Source organism: Ursus arctos, unplaced genomic scaffold (assembly GCF_023065955.2).
Source record: "Ursus arctos isolate Adak ecotype North America unplaced genomic scaffold, UrsArc2.0 scaffold_19, whole genome shotgun sequence".
Taxonomy (NCBI): domain Eukaryota; kingdom Metazoa; phylum Chordata; class Mammalia; order Carnivora; family Ursidae; genus Ursus; species Ursus arctos.
In genome coordinates this window covers 43323162-43347562 of record NW_026622863.1, presented here as the reverse complement: position 1 = coordinate 43347562, position 24401 = coordinate 43323162, and the positions used below count along the sequence as shown (strand labels likewise).

Here is a 24401-nt window from a genome sequence, read left to right as displayed (position 1 = left end):
TTCCAATCTGTCTCTTCCTGGGAATTTGGCAAATGTTGTACCGTTCTCAGGCTTTCAAGATACAAAACACAGTGTGGAGAAGGAAAGGATGTTATAGCCCTTTGGTCTGATGTCATCTCCAGCCCCATCTTTCAGTATTTGTTGATGCCAAAGAGATGAACCCCATGGAAGTGGGGCAACTTAGGCAGCAGTACACTGAGCAATGACGCTGTGTTGATGAGGAAATGAGCAACACCACACTTGGTGTAGAAGCTGGCCAGGATGTAGGAGAGATGCTGAGGAATTTGCAGGAAGAGGTAAATTGGAGCCTGTTCCCAGCATGTCAGTAGCTGAGCCTTTCCTTGGTCAGGGGTCTCAAAGGGTGACCCTTTCACTGTATGTAAGAAGACATACATAGCCTGCTGGCTTTAGATGCCCGTCTGACTTGAGGTGTGGTTCTCATTTCTGCACCTGTGGTCTCCAGAAAGCTGCTACCTGTCTTTTTACTTTTTTGATAGTGTCCTTTGATGTACAAATTTCCACTGCTTTTCTCAGCCCTTACATGTAATTTGTTATCTACAGATTATACTTATCTCCTGGTTCTGCTGAAGTTGCACTTGCAAAGATCTTTTGGTTCTCCTTATTGCTTTTAGATGATTTTCAGAACAGAAGGCAATGGTAATAATGATACTTTAATGTTTCTATGTTTTTACATTTTAGATATGCCTGTTATTAACAGCATGCAACAATATTTTATTCATTTAAAAGATCTAACGGAAAAATTGTCTTCTATGGGTTTAGTCTGTATTTGTTACTAGAATGACATATTTAGACTTGTTTCTATCACTCTCTTTCTATTTATCATACCCCCTTTTTTTCTTGTTATGGTTCATCTTATATTTCTTTCATTGGATCAATATGTATTTCCTTTATTCCTATCCCTTCCTTCAATTGGTTAAATCATACATTCTGTTTGTTTCTTTCTTTTTGGTATTAGTATTTTTTTTCCAATTTTAAAATCTAATTGGCTTTATTAATCAATTCATGAATCAAGCAGCATCCTTTCTAGCAAGTAGAGGGAAGCTTTCTTCCTTAGCATTTTTTTTTCCTAAGAAAGCTCTATGACCAATGTGGGGCTTGAACTCACCTTGAGATCAAGAGCAGCATGCTCTACTGACTGAGCCAGCCAGGTACCCCTATTCCTTAGCCTTCTTTTTTTTTTTTTTAAGAGAGAGAAAGTGCAAGTGGGAAGGGACAGAGGGAGAAGGAGAGAAAGAATCTCAAGAAGGCTCCATGCTCAGTGCAGAGCCCAGAGCCTGACACGGGACTTGATCTCATGACCCTGGGATCATGACCTGACCCAAAATCAAGAGTCCAACACTTAACCAACTGAGCCACCCAAGTGCCCCTAGCAATTTTTTTAAGAGAGAGAGAGAGTGTGCATGCACATGAGCAGGTGGGGGAAGGGCAAAGGAAGAGGGAGAGAATCCCAAGCAGGCTCCACAACCAGTGCAGAGCCTGAGGTGGGGCTTGATCTCATGACCCTGAGATCATGACCTGAGCCAAAATGAAGTCAGGCACTTAACTGACTGAGCCATCCAAGTGACCCAACCCCTAGAAATTCTAATTTACACATATAACAGGATATTAAATGTGACTTTCAGTGTGCTGGGAATTTCATTAAAGAACAACAAATGTCAGATAAACTACTATGCAGAGCATGCTAAGAGTGTGAAGGAGATTTTTGTGACCCTTAGATCATTGTCCTCTCAGGTCTAGATTTTACATGATGACTTCTTTAGAGAGAATTGTTGGTATGCTCTGTGGTGTTTCTTCTTCCCTCTTGCTTCTTTTCCTTGTCAATCCAAGTGAGGTATATGTCAGAGAATCATTTGGAGAACTTGATGGGTATCCCCTGGAATTTGGAGGTATGTAGGTTCCTGACTCGTTCTTGGAAAAATGTTTAAATGTGTGTAAGCTTTCAGAAAGCTGGCCATGAGCCAGCTCTGTCCATGGAAGTTTCTCTTTCTAAGGTAATGGAGGGGTCTCAGTTCCAGCTCCCCAGCTCCTATGAGCCCAAGTCCTATCTCCTCTCTTTGTCAGGGCAAACTACCCTAGTTCCTAGTCATTACCATCACTTTGGGGTTCTGATAACTACACCTTGTCAGAACTATCACAGAGGCACTTTGCACTTATTGCTGTATCTCCCCCCACCTCCTTTATTTCTGGCTCCTGGAATTCAGCCTCGTATTATCTTATCCAGAATTTCTAGGAGCGTGTAAGTGGGAGAATTTCAGGTTATTTTAGTCTGGCATCTTACCAGAACTAGACATCTATTTTAAGTTGTTCAGTATCTGCCTTCCATATTAGATAGTAAACTCCAGGCAGGCAAATAATCATTCTTGTTCACTGTTTTATCTCCAGCTCTCAGCACAGAGGCCTGGAATATAATGAATATTGAGTAAATATTTGTTGAACATGTGAGTGACTCACATACATGAAGCCTTCAGTAGGAAAGGGGGATAGATATAATTAAGTCTAAAAATTAGGTTTATAAAAATAAGCATCCCAATGAAGAGAGTTAAGGAAGGGCTACAAAGCCAGGCTCTTGTATTCTTTTAGCTATCTGCAACTGACTCACCTAAGCTTACATCACAGCTTTCTCTTGCCACATTTTTTTCCTGTTTCTAGACTTCCTAAAACTCGCACTTCACTCCTTTCTTCTTTTAATAATCAAATTTATTAGGTATAATTTATATGTAATAAAGTGTATGTTTAAGTGTATGTTTCGATGAGTTGTGACAAATGATATATAACCATATAACCACTACCATAGCCAAGATATCGAACATTCCCATCACTACTATAAGAAGTTCCCTTTTGGGATGCCCGGGTGGCTCAGTTGGTTAAGTGTCTGCCTTCAACTCACGTCATGATCTTGGGGTCCTGGGATTCAGCCCCACAACAGGCTCCCTGCTCAGTAGGGAGTCTGCTTATCCCTCTCCCTCTGCCCCATTCCCCGCTTGTGCTCACTCTCTTCTCTCCCCCCGCCCTGATAAATAAAAAATCTTAAAAAAAAAAGTTCTCTTTTACCCCTTCTCATGAATCTCCCAATCTCTCAGCCCCAGGTAACGACTGATTTGCTCTGTCCCTATGGGTTAGATGACTCTTTTCTAGAATTTCATAAAATTGAAATCATATAGTACGTGCTCTTTGGTGTCTGGCTTTCCTCACTATAATGTTTTTGAGATTCATCCATGTTGTTGCAAGTGTCAGTAGTTCACTGTCACTACAATCTTTCTGAAATGAGAGTTTCTCCTGTTTCTAATACTCTTGCTTTCCCTGTTGCTCTTCCCTCTCTCAATTCCCTTGATTTCCAGTCTAACATCAGATGTTGTGATTAATTCATTTTTACCTTCCACAGGTTCTGTAATGCATGATGTCTGTAAAGAACTGGAACACTACAAAGATGTCACCTTTGCCCAGACTTATTCCTCAGTGGAAGGACTTGAAACTCCTCATAAATAATACCCTGAAGGATATAAAGGTGATGTGTATGAGAGATATGCACACAGTGGGCTTGTACTGAATATCCCTGCCAAGGCAGCCTGTTGCATTGGCAACATGTGAGCAGCTTTGGAAGAGCCCTCCTGTACCCATAAACAACTCCTCCTTATAGATTGAGATGATAATACATATAATTAAATATACATATAATACATATAATTAAAATTCTGCTGCAAAAAACCCCCAACCCAAAACCATAAACAGAAAATGGACTCACATGGGTTAAACAAGCAGGAGGTGCCTTTGTCTTACATGCTGTCAAGGACCCATGTTCTTTTTCTTTCTTTTCACATCATCCTTAATATTTTAGCTTATCATCTTATGGTTACAAAATAGTTCCTGTACTTCTAGGTATCAACTTTAAATTGAAAGTAGGTAGAAGAGAGAAGTCCTGAAAGTACAGAGCTGTGCCAGCCTTGGAGTACCACAGTGCCACTCTACATTGCCAGAATTTCTGGGTCCGTGATCACCCTAAACAAGATCTGAGTTTTATTGGGATGGAAGGAGGGGGATGAGGAAGAAGGGGGATTGATACAGAGTAGGCAATACTACTTCCAGGCACAGATACATTGCTTGGGTTTAAGATAGTCTTTTAGCGTCTTCTGAGAAAAGCATCGATACTGTTGAGCGTGTGAGCAAATTGTTTGTGCATAAAGTCTGGAAAGGAGAAGTGTAATGGTGATTAATGGAATAAGTGGTATGTAAACGAGTTTTGAGCGATGGGAGATTAAGAGCTCAGATACCAGGGTCCTTAGTCTCAACTTTGCTGCTGTCACTGAACCAGCAATGACTGTGGAAGCTCTCCAGCTCTCTGTATTCTGTATTCTCTCAGTTACACAAAGATCTGGATATGAGAAATATAAAGAGAAGAGAGATTCTAAGTCGCAGATAATGGCCTCAGTATAGTCTCAAATCCTTTATGGGTGCAGAGAAACTCGGAGGGTTAGAGTCATGGAGCATCGTTCAAGAGGCAGTGTAGCACAAGCATCTGCTGAGAAGAGGGACCTCAAAAGTAGATTTTATGAGCCTTAGTTTTGGCTGATTAGCATGAGGAAGTTTATGTATTTACATCCTAGATATGTACTATGTCACTAGAAGATAGTATGTGTTGTACATGTTCTACTGTGTATCATGTTAAAAGGCATATCACACACACACACACACACACACACACACACCACTGGGTCAGAACACAATGTTAGAGCTGAAGCACCATTAACTCCATGTTGTGCATAGCACACATTTTCCTTGGATGCACATAAGAATAGTGAAAGGTGCATGCCAAAGGGTCTAGCTCTAATGCCCATTCTATGTCTGTGAAGTATGGATTTCCCATAGGCAGTGTAACATGAAGTGTGATGGTGACAGGATTGGTCCTTTGGGTATAGGCAGGAACTCTGAAGTGCTGTTTCAACTGTGACAGGTGGGGATATTTGCCAAGATTGTATTCCTTTCTCATATAGGATTGTATTCCTTTCTTTTGAAGTACTTATTTGTTTGTACAGACATTTGTTAGTTGTTTATACAATGCCTGTTTTCCCCACTGGACTCTTATCTTCTGAAAGCTAAGGGCACGTCTCTTTTGCTCAGCATCATATTCCCAGTGTCTGCCTTAGAACATACCAGACTTTCTCAAATGTTCCTCACCTAAACCATGGAAAACAAAATTATTTGAGGGGATATTTTCTTAAGGATGGTACATAACTAGTAGCATTCTAGATATATAGGGGAGAAATTAATGCCTTATGTAAAATGGATACTTTAGGACATTAGGTCTTCCTTCTCATGGAAACTTGGTTGAGAAAGGCTGGAAGGTACTTTGAATTAAGATGTGGGTGAGGATGAGGGAGGGTAACTCCCCCAAATAGTGCTTTCCAGTGGTAGGGTGAATGAATAAATGTTGGTTAGCTAAAAAACAACAGATGTCCACAAATCCTCAATAAATATTTATCAGATGAATGAGTGAGTGGGTACTAAGGCCTTTTAGCTCAGGCCACTCTTCTCTCTCAGGCTGAGGAAAAACCAAAGAATGATGTGATTGTATTGAGTGACTGGCCTGAGACTCTATACCAGGAGCCTCACCATCCCCAGAGCAAGCCTTTCATCTGCTTCTACGCCATCGATGTCAACTATTTTGTGTCCTTAAACTGGGCGGAACCACATTCAAAACAAATACAGGTAAAGCTCCCTCATTTTTTTCTTCCTTCTTAATTTACTTTACAAGCATCGTACCTCAACTGCCCTCATATCAGAATGATAAAATTGATTCTGAGTTAGCTCATTTTAATATCCATCTCCATATCCCAATCTGTCCTGGATGCAGTGATCCTTTTTCACCTCTAGTCATCAGGTCCAGAGAATTCATATTTCCCAGAAAGCAGACTGAAGGCCAAGGAAAGAGCCTTAAGCATCCTGTTTCTATTACATACCTGAAACCCAGTACCAGGAAACTCCCGAAATCAAGCTGTTCAAACTTTCCTTAGTCTTTTTTAAAAAAATATTTTATTTACTTATTTGGGAGAGAGAGAGTGATAGAGCACATGAGAGGGGAAGAGGGAGAGGGAAAAGGAGAAGCAGACTCCCCTGCTGAGCAGGGAGCCTGATGTGGGGCTCGATCCTAGGACCCTGGGATCACAAACTGTGCCAAAGGCAGGGGCTTAACCAACTGAGCCACCCAGGCGCCCCCAGTCTTTCCTTAGTCTTACAGGAGGGAACAGGCATCTAAACATTCAACCATTCCTACGCCTTACTTTTGGGAGATAATTTGTCTCCATGGTCAGGTTTTCATCTCTCATCCTCTTCTAGGCAGTACTTTGGGTACAGAAGAAAGATACAGAAATGGGAGGAATGATAGAGAAGATGAAGTTTCCTGTGACGGATCAAGTGCCACCCATTGAAGCAATGGTCCACATAGGTTCCTACCACATGTTAATTGCTTACTGTGGTGACATGCGCCTGCGACTCTTCGGAGATCACCATCAAGCATTCATATCTCTGGGCACAGTGCCCTGTCGTTTCTTCATCAGCTGCCTCTGCTATGACTCAGAAGCTGAGATACTGCTCTCTGGTACCTTGGGGGCCGTGGTTACCTGGCTTATCTTACCAAATGGCAGGGGCCTCCAGATGGCACAAACAGTGCCCATGTCTGATCATGAGTTTGTACAGGGCTTTTCCCTGAATGGCCCCCAGGGCTCCCTCCTGGCTCTTTGTGAGAATAAGGTGAGAGTCTTCACCCACCAGGGTCAGGGCCAGCTGAAAGAGGTAAAAAAGTTCACTCCCACAACCGGTGGCTCTTCCATCACCTGCTCCTTCACTTGTGTCTCTCAGGGCTATTTCTATGCTGGAAACAAGGATGGAGAGATCCATGCTTGGGGTCTAGACCAGGGTAACTTCCTCCACAGCTTCCAAGCCCATTCCTCATCAGTGATATGTGTTTACAGCCGCCCAGAGACCTACACCTTACTAACAGCAGGCCGAGAAGGCATTGTAAAGGAATGGAATCTTGCCTTTGGGAACTTGCTGCGGCAGCTGGATATTAATAAGGATTTGCAGCAACTCCAGTTTATTGATAACACCACTTTTTTCTGCCAGACTACCCATACTTTCTCATTGCACCACTTGCCTTATTTTTATAGCCTCTTCAATGTCTGTGGTTCTGCTCCTGAGCAGGTGCAGCGGGTCTGCTGTGGTCGTAATTGGACTCGGATCCTGTGTGCCACAAAGGATGGTTTGTTGCGCTTCTTGTCTCCAGTAACAGGAGATCTCCTGGTTATCACCTGGCCTCTGCTTGTCATGGATAAGGCCGTGGCTTGGGCCTATGACTCAGACAAAGAAGAGCTCTTTGTGGCAATGGGAAGTTCAGAGGTGCTGGTGTTTGATGCAACACGCTCTCCTTGCACAGCTAAATATCTGGTATGCACTTCAGTAAACTCTGGGGATAGAGTAAGGTGCCTGGCCTATGGGCAGTCCCATTTGGGTATGGGCCTAGTAGGACTGATGTTCTGTGGGCATGACAGTGGCATTGTGAGAATCCTTTCCCACTATAGCTCTGCCCGAATAGAAAAGTCTGTTCACTCTGGGGCAGTTTTGGCACTGTCTACCCTGGAAGGTCCCCAGGAAATCTCCTTACTCTGTTCCTATGGCATGGATAATACTATATACCTGACAGAAGCTGTACTTCAGAAGAACAAGGTAATCCTGCAGCCCATAAGCAAAATTCTCTGTGCTTGCCCCCTAACACACGTGATCCTCTTGCCAGGTTCTGTGGGTGCCATCACTGAGAACCACTGCTGGCGTCTCTGGCACTACCAAGATTTTCTGAAATCTTCAGAATCAAAACAAAGGTCTATGAGAGACAAAGAGACAAAATGCCTGCACCAGTGTGACATCACTTCATTTGATGTCTGCTCTTCCCTGAAACTTTTTGTCACAGGGGGCATTGATGGCTCAGTCAGGATCTGGGATTTCCATGGTAGACTCATAACTGAGTTGGACTCAGCATTGCATTTTGGCCCACTCTGCTTTGCCAATAATCGGGGTGACCTGCTTTTGACTTTCAACCAGAGTCTTTACCTGGTATCCTGCTTAAAATTGCTCCCTCCTGCTCAGCTGATTCACCTAGCTATCCTAAGCAATGCAGATGATATACAAGAAGTCCCTAAACCCTTCCTGCCTAGCTTCTTCTTTTCTTTTGAAAGAGTATTTGTACCCAAATTTGTCTACCTTGGACAAGGGCTGCAGGAATTACGGGGACTAGAGGCCCTTGTTAACAAACGGGTCATTGCCTTTGATAATACTGTGCCCCATGTTGTAGAGGAAGAAAGACATATGTCTGCTGTGATTCAAGTGGAACCCAAATCACACTTTTTGGAAGATAAGGATATTGCTTTCGACCCCAAGCGTAATCATCCCCAACACGTGGTTCCTGCTCAGTTACAGTTTGCTGGCTGGGATGGATTGAACGCCTACCCTATATTATGTTGCTTCTTTGGTAAAGGGCGGCAATGGCCCTTTGCTCCTGATGGCTATATCCCCAACTCAGTTATCCGTGCCTGCCTTTGGCCTGACGGTACCCCAATCTTCTTACGCTATGATCTGTACCGAGATAAGGACTGGGACATGACCAAACTCGTCAGATGCCAGACACTGTCACCTATGCCTCTACTAGAAGAGAACATCTCAATGAGAAGAGAGAGGGTTAAATCCAAGAAGTGGAAACGAACTTTCTATGATGTTCTAGTAAGCATGATAAACCAAAATTGGACAGGAAGAAAATTTGATGAAGGAATTATAAATAATTTAATTGAGGCCATCCTCAACCTCACAATTTACTGTTCTGTAGACCAATACAAAACATACATTAGTGTCCTGGCACAAATTTTTGCCACTTATCAAGTATCTCCAAGATTGTGCTCTGAGGCAGCCTGTTGCCTGATGGAAGATACAGTTCATCCCAATCCATACATCCGTGAGCTAGCCTGGGAGGGGCTGGAGAGGCTAGGTGTCCTGAGCCATCTCTTTGCTGTTCCACTGGCTATGGGATTGATGGACAGTGATGAAAATGTGCGGGCTAAGGCCTTATACCTTATGATAAGAGTCACAGGCATCCAAACTAAGACTATGCTGGTAGGCTTGCTGAAGAAACAAGACACTTTCCAAGAAATGCAGTAAGTTGGGTAGTGGCTTTCCCCCTTCTGTTTTGTCTAGTTCCTAACCTTTTTCTCTTATTCTCTTTTTATACAACTTATTCTCTTTTTACATGACTCTCTTTCTATTCTTTTCCTCCCACTATGTTCTTTGTTTCTATTTGCTTTTTTCCCTGGTGCTTACCCTTCTTCTTCTGAGCATTGATTAGCCTGCCCTTCTGTCACTTCTTCACTTCCTTAAGACTCCTCAAGACTCAAGTCCACAAATCGCCCAACCAAAAAGGCATCTCTAGCAATTCTATTCCTTGCTATATTTGATTCTTTCTTCTTTACCCATCCTTTACTTCAACTGCTCTGTCCTAAATGGCTACTTTATCCCTGTCTCTTCAATTGTAATTTCTCCTTCTCCTCCTCCCTGTCTCTCTCCCTTCCTTCACTCCTCTTCCTTCTTCAAATGTTGTTTTGTCACTGGCTTGGTGTCATCCTTCTTTCCTCTTGACTTTTGTAGGCAGGAATTTATTGGAGAAACCTCTCTGGACCAGCTTCTAGGGATCCAAGCTAAAGATATCCAGTGCCTGCTTACTCAGGTAGAGCAGCAGCTAAATGAAAACCTGACCTTGTCATATAGAGACGAACAACCTACTTTTTATTTAGACATATCAATGGCTGGTAAACCTGAGACCCTTGTCAAACAAATAGTCATACCTGAAGAGATCACCAAACCAAAGAAAACAAAGACATATGTTCAAGCAAAGAGAAAAGAGCTTGGTATGTATGGGGTAATATATGGGATGTATTTGGGTCCCACCTCAGGGCACCAAAAGAAAGGGTCAATAAGGCCAGGGTATCTAAAATGATGCCAGTGGGAACATAATTACATAAAGAGATTCTTTTCCACAGAAAATAGGCTTCCTGGGAAAGAAACACATATACCACAACAAATACCAAGGTCTTGTTTCTTTAGGATATGGAAGCTGGGATGAAATGGCAAGCATTTCTGTACCATAAAGCCTCAGTCCCCTTTGCCTTTGTGACTCTTACGGCTGTTCATTGGACTAGACATTACAAAGGATATCACTTAGAACCTCTGTTTTTTATTAACTATTTTTGTCCCAATATCTCTGCAGTTGAAAAAGACCTGAGAGTTTCCAGAAAGCCAAGACAGACAGAGTTTGTAAAATTTAGCTCTATGTTGGTGACTTCAAAGGCTGAAGATGAACAAAGGGAGGCCAGGCAATCAGAGCAGATTGACACCCAGGATGTTGCCTTAGAGCCTGAACTGCCATTAAGTACTTTCAGCCCAGCCAAATCTCAAGAGGATGCTGAATCAGAGGAGGTTGTGATGGAAGCTACAGAAGGAAGAGGCCACATGGAGATGACAGAGGTTATGAAGGCCATAGGTCAATGTGGCATGAGAGATTATGGAGAGGTGTTCCCTAAGGTGGAAAGACATGAACTCACGAGTAGACTTTGGAAAAGGGCACTGGAAAAAAGCCGTGAAAAAACAGCTGTGAAGTTGAAACAGGAGAAAGACTTAAAGGATATTTCAAAGACAACTGCAGAAGAGCCCAAGGAAAAAGTCAAGCAGATTACTGAGCAAGAAAAAGATACAAGGAAGAAAAATGGAAAGAGTGGCAGAGGTTTGGCTGGTATGCCTGGACGCATGGGTAGATCAGATACCCGGTCTTGGCGGGATGACATTTGTTATCTAGTCACCTCAAGGATAGCAAGTTCCCATTCAGGAATGTTAAGGGATCTGGGTCAAGAATTGGTGGACTTGGCTCAGGTGATGCTTGCTCCCCAAGAGCCCAGCTGGGAACTCTTCCAAGAGATCTGCCCCCTTCTAACGGACTCGTCAGAATTGGATGAACAAGTGGTAGAAGAACAATCTGTTATAACTGAAAACGCGGATATAGAGGTTGTCGAGGAAAAAGAGACAGAATTGAGAGGACAAGGGGGCAAAAAAGCATTAAAGAAGGACAAGGGATTTTCTCAAATGAAGAAAAAGAAAGTTGCTTTCTTAGCTAATCTAGTCTTAGAGAAAAGGAAATTTAAAAAAGAAGCAAGGAAACTGGCCAGGCAAGAAGGGAAAACAGCTGAGGAAGAAAGGAAACTGAGTACACCAGAGAAGAAATTAATGCAGGGAAAGGAGAAACTGACCCATCAGGAAGAAAAAATAGCCTGGGAGGAAAAAATAATGGCTTCCCCACAAAAGAAATTAACCAAGGAAGAGCAGAAGTTAGTCTTAGGAGAAAAGAAAGAGACTGGGAAAGGGGGAAAACTAAGGGAAAGAAAAAGAGTGACCTGGAAGGAGGGGGAGGCAGGGATAAGTGGGACTTGGAGAAGGGGTAAGCAGGACTTGGAGAAGATTTTGATGGCCCACGAAGAAGGCATGTGGCCCCAGGAAGAGGGGTTGCCTATCTGGGGAGAGAGGAAATTGTCCCAGGAAGAGGAAGAGCTGTATGAGGAAGAGGAGGAACTGGGTGAGAAAGAAGAGGAACTGGGTGAGGAAGAGGAGGAGCTGGGTGAGGAAGAGGAGCAGCTGGGAGAGGAAGAAGAGGAGCCGGGTGAGGAAGAAGAGGAGCTGGGTGAGGAAGAGGAGGAGCTAGGTGAGGAAGAGGAGCAGCTGGGTGAGGAAGAGGAGGAGGCAGGTGTGAAAGAGGAGGAACTGTCCTGGGATACAGAGGAACTAATCCTGCACTTAAAGAAACAAGTTAAAGGCAGGAAGAAAAAGTCCCACAAAAAGAAGAAACACGTCCAGGGTATGGAGAGACATGTTAAGAAAGAGACCCAGGAAAGGGGGAAGTTGGCTCAGGAAGAGGAACATTTGTTTAGTGAAGAGGAGGAACTGTCTGGGGAAGAAGGAAAACAGGCATCAGAAAGGGGCAGCTTGGCAGAGCAAGAAATTAAACTGACTCCAGAAAAGAAGAAATGGTTAGAAAAGGAGAAAAAAGAGGTCTATGAAAAGAAACAAATCCAAGAAAAGAAAAAACAAGTTGGGAAACTTGTTTCCCAAGGGAAAGAAGACCAGACTAAGAAAGAAGCAAAAGAAGCCAAGGACAGATGGTTAGCCCGGAAAAGAAAGAAACTGGGCCAAGAAGAAGAGGACAAGCTTGTGGAAAAGGAGAGAAGGGCCCAGAAAGAGGAGGAAACAACCAAGAAAAAGAGGCAACGGGCCTGGGGAAAAAAGAGAGCAGACTTAGGAGAGGAGGAACAGACTGGGGATATGGAGAAGTGGAAGGAAGAAAAGAAACAGGCCTGGAAAGAAAAGAGACAGGATCAGAAAGAGGAGAAATTGGCTCGAAAAGTGGAGAAACAGACTGAGGGGAAAAAACAACGGGCCAGAGAAAAAATGAAACTGATTCCAGAAGAGGAAAAAAAGATAGAGGAAATTGAGGAAGTGTTCCCCCCAAAAGAGAAACAAGCTAAGAAAGAGGAGAAACGGGTTGGGAAAGGTAAGAAATCCATTGACGAAAAAGAACAGACCCACAAAAAAAAGCAACTAGCCCCACAAGAGCAGAAACAGGCCCAGGAAGAGAGAATATGGAGTCAGAAAAAGGAGAAAGAGAGTGATCAAAGAAAACAATGGGCTTGGGAAAAAGAGAAGTTGTCTGTAGAAGAGGAGGAACACGTTGGTGAAATGCAGAAAATGTCCCAGGAAAAAGAGGAAAAAGCATTGAAGAAAAGACTGACCCAGAAAGACAGTAAACTGGCCAAGGAAGAGAGGCATATTGATAAGAAAGAAAAGGCAATAGCCAGGAAGGGAATTGGCATAACTAAGAGAAAGAAAAAAACTGAGGAAGAGAAAGAAATTATGGAAGAAGAGGAATTGTCCCAGAAAGAGAGGGAACTGGCCTATGACATTAGGACCAAGGAGATGGTTGTTGCCAAGAAGAAAAGGAAACGAACCAAAGAGGAGAGAATACAGGCAATAAGGAAACTGGATATGGAGAAAGGGATTCGTTCTGAAGAAAAAGAGGCTAGTTCCAGGTTAAAAGATATAAGGAAGAGAGAGAGTTATCTGTTGAGGATCCTATCTAAAATAGTTAGAAAAAGGAGTATAGTACCACTGGAAGAAACAGAAATATCTGAGGAAGAGAGATCATCTATGATGGGGAAGAGTGGAATGGATGCCCAGAGATGGGAATTTTTTAAGGAACAGAGAGAAATGATGAAACAAGAGAAGGAGCTGGATCAGGAAGAGAGGAAAGTAGAAGATGACAGACTGGCCACCAAAGAGAAAACACTGACCGATGGAGAGAGCTTGGAGGAGAACCAAAGGTTATTAGAGAAGGTCCAGGGAAAGATACCATTAGATAAAGTCCAGGTAGAGAGTATATTAAAGGAAGTCCAGGAACAAAATCTGTTAGGAAAAAGGCAGCTAAAGAAACTTCTGAGGAGAATGAAGAAGAATAAACCAGAAGAAACTCCAGTAAAGTACTTATTAGAGAGTATCAGAGATATCCTGCTTGAAGGCTTATCTGAGAGTTTAATTGAGGAGGAAATAAAGGAAAGTCCAATGAAGAAGGGGAAAGAGAAGGAGAGCATCACTCAGGAAGGAGAAGAGGAAGAAATTTTGCCCAGGAGAGAGAAAGGGAAATATTTGACTAGGAAGAAGAAAAAAAAGGCAAACCTGAGTGAAGAGGAATTGGAGGAGAACTTGGCTAAGAAGCATAAGAAAGAGAGTTCAACCCAAAGAAGGAAAAAGGAAAAGAGGTTGACTCAGGAGAAAGAGAGGCTGAGTAAGAAGAAAAAGGAGAGCCCACATAAGGAGGAGAGCCTGTCCGAGGAGGAGGAGGAGAGCCTGAGTGAGGGGAAGGAGAGCCTGAGTGAGGAAGAGGAGGAGAGCCTGAGTGAGGAGGAGGAGGAGAGCCTGAGTGAGGGGGATGAGGAGAGCCTGAGTGAGGAAGAGGAGGAGAGCCTGAGTGAGGAAGAGGAGGAGAGCCTGAGTGAGAAGGAGGAGGAGGAGAGCCTGAGTGAGGGGCAGGAGAGCCTGAGTGAGGGGGAGGAGGAGAGCCTGAGTGAGGAAGAGGAGGAGAGCCTGAGTGAGGGGGAGGAGGAGAGCCTGAGTGAGGAGGTGGAGGAAAAGGAGGAAATGGAGAAGATAGAGAAAAGAGAGAAGGACGAGGAGGAACAGGAGGAAAGGCAGAAGGACAAGGAGAGCAGACTTATAGAGGTGATACGCTCAGAAGAGAGAGTATTGAAAACAGAGGTCTCCAAGGAAGAAGTAAGCTTATCGAAGCTAGCAATAGAAGATGAGGCTTTTGCTGAGAAAAGGAAAGGTACAACTAGAAGGGAAATGCCTTTTAAGAAAGAAAGATTGCTTGATGGAAAGAGAGATACCACATTTATGGATAAGGTCATGTGGCCAACAGTTCCGAAGAGCCCTTTCAAAATACCACTCCCAGTAGCCTCGGAAAAAGAGAGAATGCCCCTGAAAATGTTGGGGGTTCATTTGGATTTGGAAGGACGGGAAAGTCAACTTCTTGGAACACACCCTATGACAAGTTCTTGGGGAAGACAAGAGGATGCGCTCTTGGAGAAAGCTGGGGGTATGGGTATAGGCTTAGAGACCCAGATCCCAGAAGGCCTCTGCAGGCCGGAGTCCCACTTATCTGATATTATCATGAAATCACAGAAACCTGAACATTGGCCCAAAGGTGGCAGGTGGAAGCAGTTCTCTAAGTACCAGGATATCCCAGTGAGGAAAACTGAAGGCCAGACCCCAGGGCCAGCCCCAACCCCAGCCCCAGCCTCATCCCTTACTTCTATACCTGCTGAAAGGCCATGCTACTCAGAAGCAAGCTTCTCAGATGAAGACTGGATTAACAATGTCTTAGTAAGACTGGAAACAGGAGAGCAGATTTCCAGGGACAGTTTCCATAGACTGCACCAGCTCCTCAGAGACTTCACTTCAAAGGGATACTTGAAATGGATCCATCTGTGCAATCTTAAAGCCATTGCTAAACACCTCAGGCAGAACCTCGAGGTAAGTCACACAGACATATCCCAACAACATAAGGATGTTTTGAGTCCAGTGCACTTAAAAGTGATCCCACCAATTAGAAGAAAAGAAAAAGAGAGCCAGCTAGAGCCATTCCCTATCGTTGAACCAGTGTTACCATCAGCTGCCAGAAGGTCTCAAACCCTAGAAGCTCTCAGTCGGCATCTCTTAGCTGAGTCCTACAGGAAGAACCAGGCACAACAATTATCCTCTGCTGTTAAGGAGATACCGCATCTTTATCCAATCAGAAAGGATGTTCCCACAACTGTCTATCCCTCTGTTTATAAAAAATCCCTGGACTTGATATTCCAGAAGGACTTCCAGGCCTTGAGGGATAAGGGAGAGCTCCCCAAATTTCACAAGGCACAGAGGGAAGCACTGCCCATACCTTCACCAGTGTTACCATCAACCACCAAGAGGATGCAAGTCCCAAAGGCTATAAATTGGCATCTTTTAGGAGAACCTTACAGGAGTGCGCGGGTACGGCAGCTATCCAATGCTCTCAAAGAGATGGAAATGAAACACTTTTATCCTGCTGCAAGAGAGATTTTCACAGGTGCCCATGCTTCTGTGGACAAACAAACTCTAGCACTGATGTTTCAGAAGGATCTCAGGACTTTTAAGGGAAAAGAGAGGCCCCTTACATTGCCCAAGTTGAAGAAGGCACAGCCCATCTCTAAAAAAAAGGAAGAGGTGCCTCAATGGGAGACATTTTTGGCCCTGTACCATGTTTTGCAGATGTTGCAGCAACAATATGCAAAGGACAGCACTGCTTGGATGGAACAGTTTTACCAACTCATGGATCTGTACCAATTTAAGTCCCCCCAAATCCAGAGGCTTCTACTAGAGTTGCTGCAGAGAGAGGAACTCCAACCCCAAGAGACCATGTACAAAAAGGCCCTGAAAACTCAGGAGCTGGTACTTGGTGAACGGTTGTTCTGTGGCCTGTTTTGCAGTCATTCCCATGCCCCTGCAGGTCCTCTCAAGTTCCATAATGCTGTACCTCTGCCTGGGAAGAGCAGAGTGCATACTATCCAACCTGTGGGCATCGCCCGATATGGATTCCTAGAACTTGCCTGGAAAAACCTACCACAAGTCAATTCTTACTTTATTGAGAGGCGGCCCAACATCCCTACGCCTACTCTATGATTGGGCCTAACATTAGGACTTTGGGGTCTTGGTGGGAAATAAGGCTGGCCATAGATTTTAAGCCTCCTTCCCTTTCCCCCACTTCAAGGTGGGGCTAGACAAGGACTTGTACTCATTTAGTTCCAGAAACCTGCTACCTTATACTGAATAAAATGACATTTCTCATTTGTTTTTTTTTCACCATCCCAAACCTTTGTCTTTATTTTTAATATTATTTTTATGTTATGTTAGTCGCCATACAGTACATCATTTGGTTTTGATGTAGTGTTCCATGATTCGTTGTTTGCATATAACACCAGTGCTCCATGCAATACATGCCCTCCTTAATACCCATCACTGGGCTAACCCATTCCCCCACCCCCTCCCCTCTAAAACCCTCAGTTTGTTTCCTGGAGTCTATAGTCTCTCATGGTTCATCTCCCCCTCTGTTCCCCCCCACCTTCATTTTTCCCCTCCTTCTCCTAGCAATCTCCCTGCTATTCCTTATGTTCCACAAATAAGTGAAACCATATGATAATTGTCTTTCTCTGCCTGACTTATTTCACTTAGCATAATCTCCTCCAGTTCCATCCATGCTGATGCAAATGTTGGTAATCATCCTTTCTGATGGCTGAGTAATATTCCATTGTATATATGGACCACACCTTTTTTATCCATTCATCTGTTGAAGGGCATCTCGGCTCCTTCCACAGTTTGGCTATTGTGGACATTGCTGCTATGAACATGGGGGGTGCATATGGCCCTTCTTTTCACCAAATCCGTATCTTTGGGGTATATACCTAGTAGTGCAATTTCTGGATCATAGGGTAGACCTATTTTTAACTTTTTGAGAAACATTTCTCATTTGTAACAAACATTTTGGCTTCTCTTCCTCCCCAAGCCTAGAATCCCCATTGAAAGTAGATAGAGAAAACAGATAACTTTTGTCCTAACAGGGCCAATTGTTTTTTCAGTTGGTGGGGTACATCCTTTGGATGGTAGGGGCCAGATTTTGATCAACTTTGGATAGAAAAGTCTTCCTTGAGCTCTTTTCTTTGGTTAATATTTCCTTCCTCAAAAGTTCCTAGGGGGAGAGTGCTGCAGTTGGGCTTTTATTTATTTAGCATTAATCTGAGAGGAAGCAGAGAAGACCCATAATTTTTAAAAAATATTTTTTATTATGTTAGTCACCACACAGTACATCCCTGGTTTTTGATGTAAAGTTCGATGATTCATTAGTTGCGTATAACACCCAGGGCACAATGCAATACGTGCCCTCCTTACTACCCATCACCGGTCTATCCCATTCCCCCACCCCCTCCCCTCTGAAGCCCTCAGTTTGTTTCTCAGAGTCCATAGTCTCTCATGCTTCATTCCCCCTTCTGATTACCGCCCCCTTCTTTATCCCGTTCTTCTCCTACCGATCTTCCTAGTTCTTATGTTCCATAGATGAGAGAAACCATATAATTGTCTTTCTCTGCTTGACTTATTTCACTTAGCGTAATCTCCTCCAGTTCCGTCCATGTTGCAGCAAAAGTTGAGAACTCGTTCTTTTTGATAGCTGAGTAATATTCCATTGTATATATGGACCACAGCTTCTTAATCCAGTCATCTGTTGAAGGGCATCTCAGCTCCTTCCACAATTTAGCTATTGTGGACAATGCTGCTATGAACATTGGGGTACATATGGCCCTTCTCTTCACTACATCTGTATCTTTGTGGTAAATATGTAATAGTTTTAAATCAGGAAGTGTGATGACTCCAACTTTGTTCTTTCTCAAGATTGCTTTAGCTATTCAGTCTCTTGTGATTCAATACACATTTCAGGATTCTTTGTTCTGTTTCTTTGAGAAATGCCATTAGAATTTTTAAAGGGATTGCACTGAATCTATAGATTACCTTGGGTAGTATGGACATTTAAGCATTATTAATTCTTCCAATAAATGAGTGCAGAATATCTTTCATTTGTGTCTCCAATTCTTTCATCAGTTTTATACTTTACAATATACAGGCCTTTCACCTCCTTGGTTAAATTTATTCCTAGGTATTTTCTTTTTCATGCAATTGCAAATGGGATTGTTTTCTTAATTTCTTTCAGTTTGTTATTCATGTATACAAACCCAACATTTTTGTGTATTAATTTTGTATCCTGCAACTTTACTAATTTCATTTATTCTAACAAATTTTTGGTGGAGTCCTTAGGGTTTAATATACATGTCATTTGCAAATAAACAGTTTTACTTCCTCCTTCCCAATTTGATGACTTTTCTTTTTTTTGCTTAATGATTCTACCTAGGACTTCCAGTACTATGTTGAATAAAAGTGTTGAATGTGGGCATCTTTGTCTTGTTTCTGATCTTAGAGAAAAAGCTTTCAGCTTTTCACTGTTCAGTACAATGTTACTTGTGGGTTTGTCATATATGGCTTTTGTTAAGTTGAGGATATTCCCTATATACCCACTTTGTTTGGAATCTTTATCATGAATGAATATTGACTTTCATCAAATGCTTTTTCTGAATCTACTGAGATGATCACATGATTTTTATTCTTCATTTTGTTAGTGTGGTGTATCACATTGATTTGTAGATGGTGAACCATTCTTTCAATCTGGAATAAATCCCACTTGATCACTGGGTATGATCCTTTTAATGTAGTTGAATTTGATTTGCTAATATTGTGTTGAGGATTTTTGCATCCATGTTCATTAGGGATATTTGCCTATAATTTTCTTTTCTTGTAGTATCCTTGTCTAGTTTTGGTTACCCTGATACCCTTAAAATAAGCTTGGAAGTGTTCCCTCCTCTTCTAGGTTCTGGAAGAGTTTAAGAAGGTGTTAGTTCTTTAAATGTTTGGCAACAATTTTTTTTCTTTTATTGTGGCATCTGAGGATTCATGTGTTTCTTCAGTACTGGGAAATTCTCAAATGTTAACATTCTTCTTATCTCCTCTCCCTCATTCACTCTACTGATTCTCTCGAACTCTGATTACAAATAGGTTGGCACTTCTCATTCAATGATATTGCCTCTTGGCCTCTCATAGTTTCTATGTCTATACATCTAAATTATCTTTTCTTTAATTTCCTTTGTTAAATTACTCATCCTACCCCCCTCCCCAGGTGTATCAAATCAGTTAACTGCTTTAAGGTCTGTCATTTTTCAAACCTGTTTAGTGTGTGTGTTTTTTAAAAAGTGATTACTTACTTATTTATGAGAGAGCGTGCAAGCACAAGCAAGGTCTGTCGTTTTTCAAACCTGTCTAGTGTGTGTGGTTTTTAAAAAGATATTTATTTATTTATTTAGGAGAGAGCCCGCAAGCACAAGCAGGGGGAGGGACAGAGGGAAAGGGAGAAGCAGACTCTCCACTGAGCAGGGAGCCCGATGTGGGGCTCAATCCTAGGACCCTGAGATCATGACCTGAGCCAAAGGCAGATGCTCAACTGACTGAGCCACCCAGGCGCCTCACTGTCTAGTGTTTTAAATAGTATTTGCTGGGGCACCTGGGTGGCTCAGTCATTAAACGTCTGCCTTTGGTTCAGGGCGTGATCCCGGTGTTCTGGGATCGAGCCCCACATCAGGCTCCTCCATTGGAAGCCTGCTTCTTCCTCTCCCCCTGCCCCTGCTTGTGTTCCCTCTCTTGCTGGCTGTCTCTATCTCTGTCAAATAAATAAATGAAATCTTTAAAAATAAATAAATAGTATTTGCTTTCCCCGCATTTTTAAATATCTATCTCAATTATCGTTTTAACAATAGTTATAGTATAATCTCCAAGCAGTATTTCTATTTCCTGACAGGAGTAAGCATGGCCTGGAAGTGTTGGGAAATGAATGGGTAACAAAGCTGTAGAAAATGTGAGCGGATTTTTGACCCCTTAGGCCCAAGAGGGAGTGCCACTAACATTATATAGTAAGAGCAAAAATTATATCTGGAATACCAAGGAAGTAAATTCAGTCTCTTGCTCAGTCAGACTAAGGTATACTCAAGAAATTCCTGGTCCTGGTGTGGATCCCCAGAATCTTTCCTTATTGTAAGGGAAGCTGTGAGTCTCCTCCGTGAAAACTTTGAGGGAGAATGAATACGGCATATGCATGAAGGAGAGAACATGGCTAATTTCTGTCTCCACTCCAGAAAGAGACTGGAATCCTGGTGCTGAAGGAAGGAGTGGCTGTTATCTAGACTTGCTCAACCTATTTGGGAAATAAGCCAGTTTGGGAGCTAAAAGTCAAGACTATTCTCTCATGAACCTAAAAATGTATATGTTTTACAGTATGCACTGTCAAGCTTTCTGAAGAGGCTGAGATTTTACCCTATGTGATGGCTATTGAGCTAGCCTATTACTGTTTCATGGAAGCTGGCAGAAGACACGAAATTTCTTTTTCTTTCTTTCTTTCTTTCTTTCTTTCTTTCTTTCTTTCTTTCTTTCTTTCTTTATTATTTTATTAATAATGATTTTTTATTATATTATGTTAGTCACCATACAGTACATCCCCGGTTTTCGATGTAAGGCTCGATGATTCATTAGTTGAGAAGACACGAAATTTCTGGTTGAAAACAAAGGACTTTACTCATGGCACACCAAGAAACTTGAGCTTCTTGTTTGTGTAAGTTCTCCATGCCCCCAAATTCCCAGAGGCATGAAGCAGGTGGGCCTAGACAGATGCCTACCCACAAGGTGGTGGGTTATGTTCCAGGCGAGAAACACTGAGGAGCATGCTACTTTCTAACAGCCTATGAACAAACCTCTTTGTCTAGAGTGAGACATTTCCTTATGTCTCAAATTCGCTTGCTGCAAGCACAACCCTGAGAATGTCCTGATAAAATGTAGAGATTTGTGGTTTTGGTATACCCAGTGTATTAGTGTAGTAGCACTGCCATAACAAAATTATCACTGACCGGGTGGCTTAAAGAAGATAAATTAATTTTCTCACAATTCTGAAAACTAGAAGTCCCAAGATCAAGGTGCCAGAGTTGATTTCTTCTGATGACGCTCTCTCTCTGGCTTGCAGATGGCTGCCTTCTTGCTGTGTTCACATGGTCTTGTCTCTGTGTGTCCAAATCTCTTGTTATAAAAACTTATCAGAGAGATTGGGTTAGAGCTCACCCTAAGGGTCCTTATTTTAACTTAATCACCTCTTTATTATTTTTTTTTAAAGAATTTATTTGAGAGGGGGGGGCGGGCAGAGGGAGAAGCAGCCTCCCTGCAGGGAGCCTGATGTGGGGCTCAATCCCAATCATGACCTGAGCTGAAGACAGATGCTTAAACCACTGAGCCACCCAGGCACCCCTTAATCACCTCTTTAAAGGCCTTCTCCCCAAATACAGTTATATTCTAAGGTAGTGGGGGTTAGGGCTTTGTGATTTTTAAAATTTCTTTGGCAGAGGGGGAGCACAATTCAGCCCAAAACACTCAGCAATAATATGCAGAGTTGTTGAGGGTCCAAGACAGATTCTCACCCAACATGCACATATGTGGGAACAGTGCAATGAATTTTCTTAAGCTAAACAATCTTTTGTAACCAGCACCCAGATTAAGAGTAACATCATTACCAGCACCTTCAAGGTTCCCTTTCATGATTTCCTCCAGTCACTACCTTTGAAGGAAACCTCTGTCCTAATTTATTAGAGCATAAATTAGTTTCCCAATCTGTACTGTTAGGAAACATAATTGAAATTATATATTACACAGTCCTTGGTATCTGGTTTCTTTTTCTCAACAACATTCTTCTTTGGGGGATTCATATACATTGCTGACTGTGGTTTTAGATGACTCAGTGTCATTGCTGTATATTATTCTATTGTGTAAATATACCCGAATTTATCCATTCTACTGTTGATGAGCATTCAGGTTGTTTTCAACTTTAGACTCTGATGTAATGGGCTACTACAAATATTCTAGTATATCATTTTGATAAACATATGTATGCTTTCATGGACTTCTGCAACTCATGTCTGCCTGCCTCAAAGATCTGCACAAAAAAGGAACCTTAAGGAATGATCAGCTATCATGATTTTGAAAGCTATATATCAGGTGAATTACTGATTTTACTTTTGCAAATCTGCTATATTTATATTTCTCAAGGACTGGTGTTATGGATGGAATGCTTGTGCCCCCCACCCCAAATTCATATGTTGAAGCCCTTAACCCAATGTGATGATATTTGGAGATGGGGCCTTTGAGAAGTAACTAGAATTAGATGGGGGTCATGAGGGTAGGGTCCTCATAATGAGACTAGTGCCCTCATAAGAGACACCAGAGAGCTTGCTCTCTCTGCTATGTGAGAACATAACAAGAAGGCAGCCATCTGCAACCCAAGGAGAGAGTAATTACCAGACACCAAATTGCTGGCACCTTGAACATGGACTTCTAGACTCCAAAAACTGAGAAAATGATTTTCTGTTGTTTCAAGCCAGTCCATGGTATTTTGTTATAGTAGCCGAAGCAGACTAACACAATTAGGAACATTTATTTTCTTTCATGAGACTTCCTATCTAGCCTTGTTCCACAAAGTAACTAGTGGCTCCAACCAGACAGTAGTGTATTTCCCTATCACATAAAAGTCTGGAGAAACTATATGACTATGACAAATATGTGATGTCCTCAGGGATATCACATACATATGCAGGCAATAGCAAAGAGAAAGGGAAGAAGAAAAGGAGTAAAGGATTTGAGCAAAATGCTTTCAAGAAAGTTACCCAGAAACTGCTAGAAAATTCCAGTGTCAGCCTATTGGTTATGATTTGTTCTATGGCTACATCCAGCAGCAATAAATGAAGTCCCTAATCTGAATGGTCATTACATCAATTAACAACTAGAATATTACCTCAAAAGAGGACTATAATGAATTCTACACAGGTTATAAATAAGACTGCTTACTATGGGAGCCAAAGATATAAAGTTTGGCTAAGTGCAACTAAGCACAGTGGAACTCAGTGATTTCGTGGAAACCATTACTTGTAGAAAGACTTACTGAATTCAACCAAGATACTGGAATTGAGGACATACAGGTTCACTTCCAGAGCCTTTGAAAAAAACCTAGTCATCTTCTTCCATTTCCCTCCCCAATTTCACATCTCATCACATAACACCCAAATTTTGGTTTCTAATGTTGTTCTCTAGCATAAGAAGGGAGGCTGATTCCCTGTCTCAGGGCAAAATTGAAAGCAAAGAGGCAAAAGGACAGGTTTAAACATCCATTTTCAGAAAAATGTAATGCTTTCAAGGAAATCATGGACAGTGCTAAAAAAAAGGAGTCAATGTAATGAGACTTCTACAGGTGAAGTTCCATTTAAGTACAAAATGACAATATTTTATTATTTTATTTTATTTTTAGAGATTTTATTCATTTGAGAGAGAGAACGAGTGGAGCGGAGCAAAGGGAGAGGGAGAAGCAGACTCCCTGCTGAGCAGGGAGCCCCATGTGGAGCTTAAACCCAGAACCCTGGGATTATTACCTGAGCTGAAGGCAGACGCTTAACCAATTGAGCCACCCAGGGACCCCAACAATATTTTAATAATCACGCATAAAATGATAACATTAAAATGAGATGGTTAGAGAAAAATTAATATAAAAATGTACAAAATAGTTATGAAAAACAAATATAATAAGTTACATGTATTGTACTGTTCACATCAATAAGTTAGAGTGTTAATAGAAGATAAACTCCAAATGGATGAAAGACCTCAATGTGAGACAGGAATCCATCAAAATCCTAGAGGAGAACATAGGCAGCAACCTCTATGACATCGGCCACAGCAACCTTTTTCATGACACATCTCCAAAGGCAAGAGAAACAAAAGATAAAATGAACTCGTGGGACTTCATCAAGATAAAAACCTTCTGCACAGCCAAGGAAACAGTAAAAAAAACTAAGAGGCAATCCATGGAATGGGAGAATATATTTGCAAATGACACTACAGATAAAAGACTGGTATCCAAGATCTACAAAGAACTTCTCAAACTCAATACACAAGAAACAAATAAATCATAAAATGGGCAGAAGATATGAACAGACACTTTTCCAATGAGGACATACAAATGGCTAACAGACACATGAAAAAATGTTCAAAATCATTAGCCATCA

General features: G+C 42.1%; 1 protein-coding gene across 1 annotated transcript; it reads left to right on the top strand.

Moving 5' to 3' along the window:
* The first annotated feature begins 224 nt into the window (after nt 1-224).
* On the top strand, nt 225-16344 carry LOC113243261 (WD repeat-containing protein 87-like). The gene is made up of 8 exons (XM_048223992.1): nt 225-296; nt 5557-5724; nt 6352-9212; nt 9700-9889; nt 10399-11270; nt 13059-13623; nt 14050-15297; nt 15565-16344. The coding sequence occupies exons 1-8, from the start codon at nt 225-227 to the stop codon at nt 16342-16344; spliced, it is 6756 nt and encodes a 2251-aa protein (XP_048079949.1).
* The last annotated feature ends 8057 nt before the right edge of the window (nt 16345-24401 follow it).

Excerpts from the sequence above, each read along its gene's own strand:
- LOC113243261 (XM_048223992.1), top strand. The coding sequence starts at position 225 with ATGAGCAACACCACACTTGGTGTAGAAGCTGGCCAGGATGTAGGAGAG. Across the intron at positions 11,271-13,058 it reads GAAGCAAGGAAACTGGCCAG|GACCAAGGAGATGGTTGTTG; the intron begins GCAAGAAGGGAA and ends CTATGACATTAG. Across the intron at positions 13,624-14,049 it reads ATAAACCAGAAGAAACTCCA|GAGGAGGAGGAGAGCCTGAG; the intron begins GTAAAGTACTTA and ends AGCCTGAGTGAG.